A 5886-nucleotide genomic window follows, 5' to 3' on the forward strand; every position below is an offset into this window, starting at 1 on the left:
TACCCCTGTGTTGTCTAACCCTAGGTCCAGGTCCAGGCAGCGGCGCCTCCATTCCAGTTCCAGGGCGCGGAGATGACCCGCCGCCGCAGCCCACGCCTCCACTCCCAGATCCCGGCCGGTGAGCAGCCCGCTGGAATGGCCGTCCGCCGCAGCCCGCGGCTCCTCTCCCAAATCCACACCAGCGAGGATGGCTCCGGCATAGCCCTCCGCCGCAGCCCGCGGCTCCACTCTCAGATCCCCGTGAGTGGCAAGGGCGACGGAGCGACCCGCCGACGCAGCTCGCGGCTCAACCCCGAAATCCGCGTGGGTGAGGAGGGCTCCGGAGTGGCCCACCGCCGCAGCCCGCGGCTCAACCCCCAACTCCACGCGAGCGACGAGGGCGCCGGCCGCCGCACCACGCGGCTCCACCACTCGAGCGAGGAGGGCTCCGGAGTTACACGCCGCCGCCGCCGCCGCGGCACCTCGCCGGCTGCGCCTGCCGCCCTGCCGGACGACGACGATATGCTCCGGGAGATCCTCCTGCGCCTCCCGCCTCAGCCGTCCTCCCTCCCGCGCGCTTCCGCCGTCTGCAAACGCTGGCAACGCGTCGCCACCGACCCCCGGTTCCTCAGCAGCTTCTCTGCCCACCACCGCAAGCCGCCCCTCCTCGGCTTCTTTGAGCACGACTTCTACGACATCGTGTTCACCTCCATCCTGGACCCTCCCGACCGCGTCCCTCCCGAGAGGTTCGACGCACGGCGTCAGATCCGCAGCTTCCGGAAGGCCTCGTCCTCCTCCTGGAGTCAGACGGGTTCATTGTATGGGACCCAATCACCAGCGAGCATCACCGCATCGACGTTCCAGAAGCGTTTGAAATGTCATGGTACTTCTATGGGGCCGTGCTCTGCGCTGCCGCCGACCGGGGCCATATGCACGGCAGCTGCCACTCGAGGCCCTTTAATTTGGTGTTGATGGCCCCGTGCCAAGGCTCCCAAAACGATGGTCCACCCATCGCTTGCGTATACTCCTCGGAGACTGGACTATGGGGCGATCTGATCTCAACAACGGATCGATGTGGGTTTGTTCATTGTAATCGTGGGATCCTTGTTGGTAATGTCCTTTACTGGTCATCTAAGAGTGTGAGTGCCGAATCAAATTATTTGGATTTGGATGAGCTCGCAGACGACATAATTGAGTTTGATTTGGATAGCCAGAGTCTTGCTTTGATCAAGGGGCCTCGAGGACTGAATTATTCCACCACACATCAGATAATCCAGTTAGAGGATGGTGATCTTGGTCTTGCCATATTGTCTCATGGTAGATTCGAAATGTGGCAGAGGAAGGTCAGTTGTCAAGGTGGTGCCACATGGTTCCTGCAGAAGACCCTTGACATTGATAGTATTCTTGGGCTCCCTTCTCAGGTTGAGGAATCATCGATGAGAAAGGTGGAAATACTGGGGTATGATGAGGATAATGGTGTAATGTTTTTATTTCTGGACACGAATGTCTACATGCTTCAAGTGATGTCAATGCAATCCAGGAAGCTTCATCAAAGCCGTTATGCCAATAACTGTCATCCTTTCACAAGTTTCTATGGACCAGGTGAATGCTCATCCTTAGTCCTTGTATTGTGGTAGTAACCAAATCCAGTAATGCTCTATATACATGGTTTCTGGAATGCCAGTGTCCAGCAATTGATCCTTTACTAGTTAGACAAACTTGTAGTAGTATTGGGTTTTTATGTCTTTGCTCTTCAGAGATACCAAATCAAATGTCAAATGAGTAACTCAATTGGTGTCTTGGGTCTTCCAAGCTATTATACTTTTCTGTCTCGAGTACTATCTGTTGTGATCTTGCTATTAATGTTATCTCCATAATAATAACAGTTGTTGAGTTTATACTTTCTGAAATAATAGTTTTTTGGTCACCTGTTGAAGGCGGCCCCTGCAGCAAGTGACTAGTACACTTGTATACTACACAACAATAAATTGGATTTCTTGTCTCTAGTAGGCTAGATTCATTTACAGTTGAATACAAAATCACCGTTGTTTCTAGAATTTATTAGTTTGGTCATGTTTTTATTTGTATGCTTGATATGTTGGATAAATTCTAGGCAGTTTTCTTATGTGCTAAAGCTGTCATTACGAGGTAGCTAAACATTAGTGTTTTCCCGAATGGTCTTCACATTTTTAAACATATGTTATTTTGTTTTTCTGTTAGCATAAAAAGTGGGTTATAAAATATCTATAAAAACAGTGAGGGCTGAAAATGATTTGTTTTCAGAAGTTATGTTTGTTGGTTCATCTATGTTATGTAACTGACTCACTATTGTTTTCTCCTACCCTGCTATCCATACATCTTTTCGTCGTTGCTTTTATTTATACCTGACTATGCTTCTGGGTGTAGCCATTCCCGGTGGATGCGACGGAGCTGAAATGGTGCAAGATATGTAGGATGTCTGTCTGGTCTCATGTGGTAATTTGCTGGAATGGTCCTAAAGGTAACAACATCTTCAAGATATAGTTTATGAGATATCGATTGTTTGGTTTTTTGCATGGAAATATCTGGCTGCCAACACAGGCAGCGTACATCCCACAAACTATTGCTGACTCGGCTATAGGGATTCTTGAATGTCAATAGCACAACACTAATTTTAAACGAGGGTAATGCCAAAGCAAAATGACTTTCCCTTTGGGGTTGTAAATGGCATCCAGATGTTGCATATAGTGTTGTTGCTGTTAATATTACCTGCCCGTGTCTCTTTGGCCATGCCTAGAATTCTCGGTTTTGCTGTTTCAGAGTCAGCTAGCTGAAAGCAAGACATTAGTAGCATTTCGGAAAGAAAAGCTAATATTATGCCCCAAATGCATGCTTTGGGGAAACTTCTCCAGTGAAGAACAATGTAGATAAAGAGAAAGCATAATACAGATTCCCCACTAGTAGTCCGACACTAAATGTGTCAAACCAATAAGATGTGTTTGATTTTTATCTATGCTTTTAGGCGACACAGTGTATCATGACATCAAGAATATTCATACTGAAACAAGTGATTTATCTTGGTGATAACTTCCGCCCAATCTATGACCTTAAATCAGAGCATGGTCCCTTGGGCTTCTTGGCTACTGGCTCATCGAAACCATCTCTTCATCTCCAATCATTTTATATTTTTATGGAGGTTTGATTTGTAGTTCGCACTAGTATGCCGAATTACCATTTTTTCCAAATTAATATTTCTGCATCATGAACATATTAAACAAATCAGAATGGCATTTTCAAGCCCCATAATTAAGAAAAATATAAAGCTTCTTTACATTATCTAGGGAGCACAGAAAAAGGGGATCTTCACAGGTCAGAGCACTCTATAATGTGCCCAATCAAATCAGTAGAAACAAGGGAAATGTTGTCCATCTTCACCACCGAAGCCTTCAAAGTATTCCATATCTTCCATTTCACCCATCTGATATCAGCACATTCAGCATACTCCATCTCACCTTCCTGTATTGGTTACATCTCATACTCGGTACTGTGCTTACTTCTTCCCCTTCTATCTCAGGAGCCACATAATCTTTTTCCATGTCAAGGATATTAATAGTATCAAACTGATTGAAGGGGTAATTATAAATGTCACCGTAGACACCTTTCCTCATACTTTCCTTTAGTTCGCTTTCAGCACTCTGACTCATAGCAGGAAAATCAATGAATAATAGACAAGTGATAGAGATTATTAGAAGAAGAAAAATAACCTTCTCTAGCGGAGCAGCCTTTCCAGCTTTCTCCAATCTTCGGAGATCGCGCCGAGTCTTCTTCCTGGGGACTGTCATTATCTTCTCTCTAACATAGCATAAGAATATCTGGCTGCCAGCATGCAGCCAGCATCTCATGAACTATTTCCCATTCGGCCATAGGGATTCATGCATTTCAATAGCACACACAAATTAAAAATGACGGCGATGCCATTGGCAAAATGACTGTCCCTTTTGGGTCGCAAATGATATCCACGTGTTGCATATAGTGGTGTTGCTGTAATTAATATATTACCACCTTGTGCCTGTTTGGGCATGCCTAGAGTTGTCCATTGGTTTTGCCAGAGTCAGCTAGCTGAAAACACGACATTAGTAGCATTCAACTATCCTACCCAAATAATTTACATTGTGAAAAGGCTTCAATGGTGTAATTCGCTGTCATTTGTAATCCTAGGAGATATAGCGAAGAGTATGATATCTGTTGTGTTTTACGAGCTTGCACACACATCTTGCTCATAGGCTTTTTTTAACCATGCATGCTGCATACGAATATCAGGTTCTGCATGTATCTACTATATTTACTAACGGATTAGCAAATTTGTTTTCTGCAGGTGAAGTAATCAAGGGCTGCTGTTGTCCCTAGTCCCTACCGTTTTTTGTCGCGTTCCATCAATGTGGTCGGCAGTGTGTATTTGGGTTATGTGGAAGAACTTGCTGAACATGCGCCTTCATTAAGTAAGTTTGTAATGTGACAAGATGCATTTTAATACCGAAGCGAGGGAAGTAGTTGAGCTTCCCCAAGACATATCTTATTTTACATGGCTGTGCTAGGCAGTTCTTTACTTGGAAGCACATTCCTACAAGGGTGTTTGCACTACTAAGATTGTCTATCGCAGTTTTATTGTAGAAGATGCGGCCATTTGGAAGACTATGTTCACTTTTTTTTCTTTCTTTTTTGCCTACGACTTCTATTGTTCGGTTTGATTCGCCTCATCCGTAGCTAGCAGAACTGACATTCTCCTCAATGAAGTTCAGGCCACCGTCGCAGAGGCACTAAACTACTATTCTCTATGTAAAGAAATATAAGAGCGTTTAGATCACTACCAAGAACTCTATTCCCCTCGTCTGGCTAATTCTCTTTGGAGTATTTGGAAGAAAAGAAATGATATACTCCAACATGAACATTGTACTCCAAAGAGTAACTTTCAGTTCAAAACATTGTACTGATCTTGGTCGCATGAGGTTTTTTTTTTGGAGGGTCTTGGTCGCATGAGGTGATACTGTACACGCAATTTTTCACTCTCGCAGCATGCAGGCTGAAGCGAACCATTCTTTATAGCCTCCGCCGTCTGCAGGCTCTGGCGATCCGTCGCCACCGACCCCAAGTTCATCCGCCGCTTCCACGTCCAGCACCAGAGCAGCAAGCCGCCCCTCCTCGGCGTATTCCATCGCCGCAACGATGAGATTGCGTTCACCCCCGTCCTCGACCCTCCCGATCGCGTCCCACCAGAGCGCTTCTCCCTCGAACGTTACAGCAGTCACCCCGATGTCTATCTGGTCGGGTGCCGCCACGGCCTCGTCCTCCTCGTACACTTTGAGCCGAGAGAGGTCGTTGTGTGCGACCCCATCGCCGGTGAACGGCACCGCATTGCCGTTCCACCGGAGTTCTATATGGACGAGCTCAACGGGGCGGTGTTCCGCGCTGGCGTCGGCCATGGCCACGTGCATGAGAGCCGACGCCACTTGAACCCCTTCAAGGTGGTCTTGATGTCCTTGCACGCGGAGGATTATCGACCCGTCGCATGTGTTTACTCCTCGAAGACTGGCACATGGGGCAATCTTATTACATCAACGGCTCAGTGTAACATTTATAGTGAAGATAACCATGGGATCCTTATTGGCGGGTGTATTTACTGGTACGTGAGATCGAACCTACGGGTGCCGGGTTTGGCCAGTCTCACAAAGGACATAGTTGAGTTTGATCTGGATAGGCAAACTCTAGCTATGATTAATGGACCTCCCAATCTGCATTATTCTCATTCCCCCACGCACCAGATCATCAGAGCAGAGGATGGTGATCTTGGTCTCGCCACATTTTCGTATGATGGATTTCAAACATGGCAGAGGAAGGTTAATTGCCGTGGTGTTGCCACATGGTTACTCC

At 46.7% G+C, this 5886-nt stretch overlaps 1 protein-coding gene across 1 annotated transcript; it reads left to right on the forward strand.

The window, feature by feature from the left end:
• LOC109735048 (uncharacterized) lies at nt 1-4648 on the forward strand. The gene is made up of 3 exons (XM_020294242.4): nt 1-1581; nt 2386-2479; nt 4334-4648. The coding sequence occupies exon 1, from the start codon at nt 73-75 to the stop codon at nt 949-951; it is 879 nt and encodes a 292-aa protein (XP_020149831.1). The 5' UTR covers nt 1-72; the 3' UTR covers nt 952-1581; nt 2386-2479; nt 4334-4648.
• The last annotated feature ends 1238 nt before the right edge of the window (nt 4649-5886 follow it).

Source organism: Aegilops tauschii, chromosome 3, assembly GCF_002575655.3.
Source record: "Aegilops tauschii subsp. strangulata cultivar AL8/78 chromosome 3, Aet v6.0, whole genome shotgun sequence".
Lineage (NCBI taxonomy): Eukaryota > Viridiplantae > Streptophyta > Magnoliopsida > Poales > Poaceae > Aegilops > Aegilops tauschii.

Bases quoted from the DNA above. Each gene is read 5' to 3' on its own strand.
- LOC109735048 (XM_020294242.4), top strand. From the start codon at position 73: ATGACCCGCCGCCGCAGCCCACGCCTCCACTCCCAGATCCCGGCCGGT.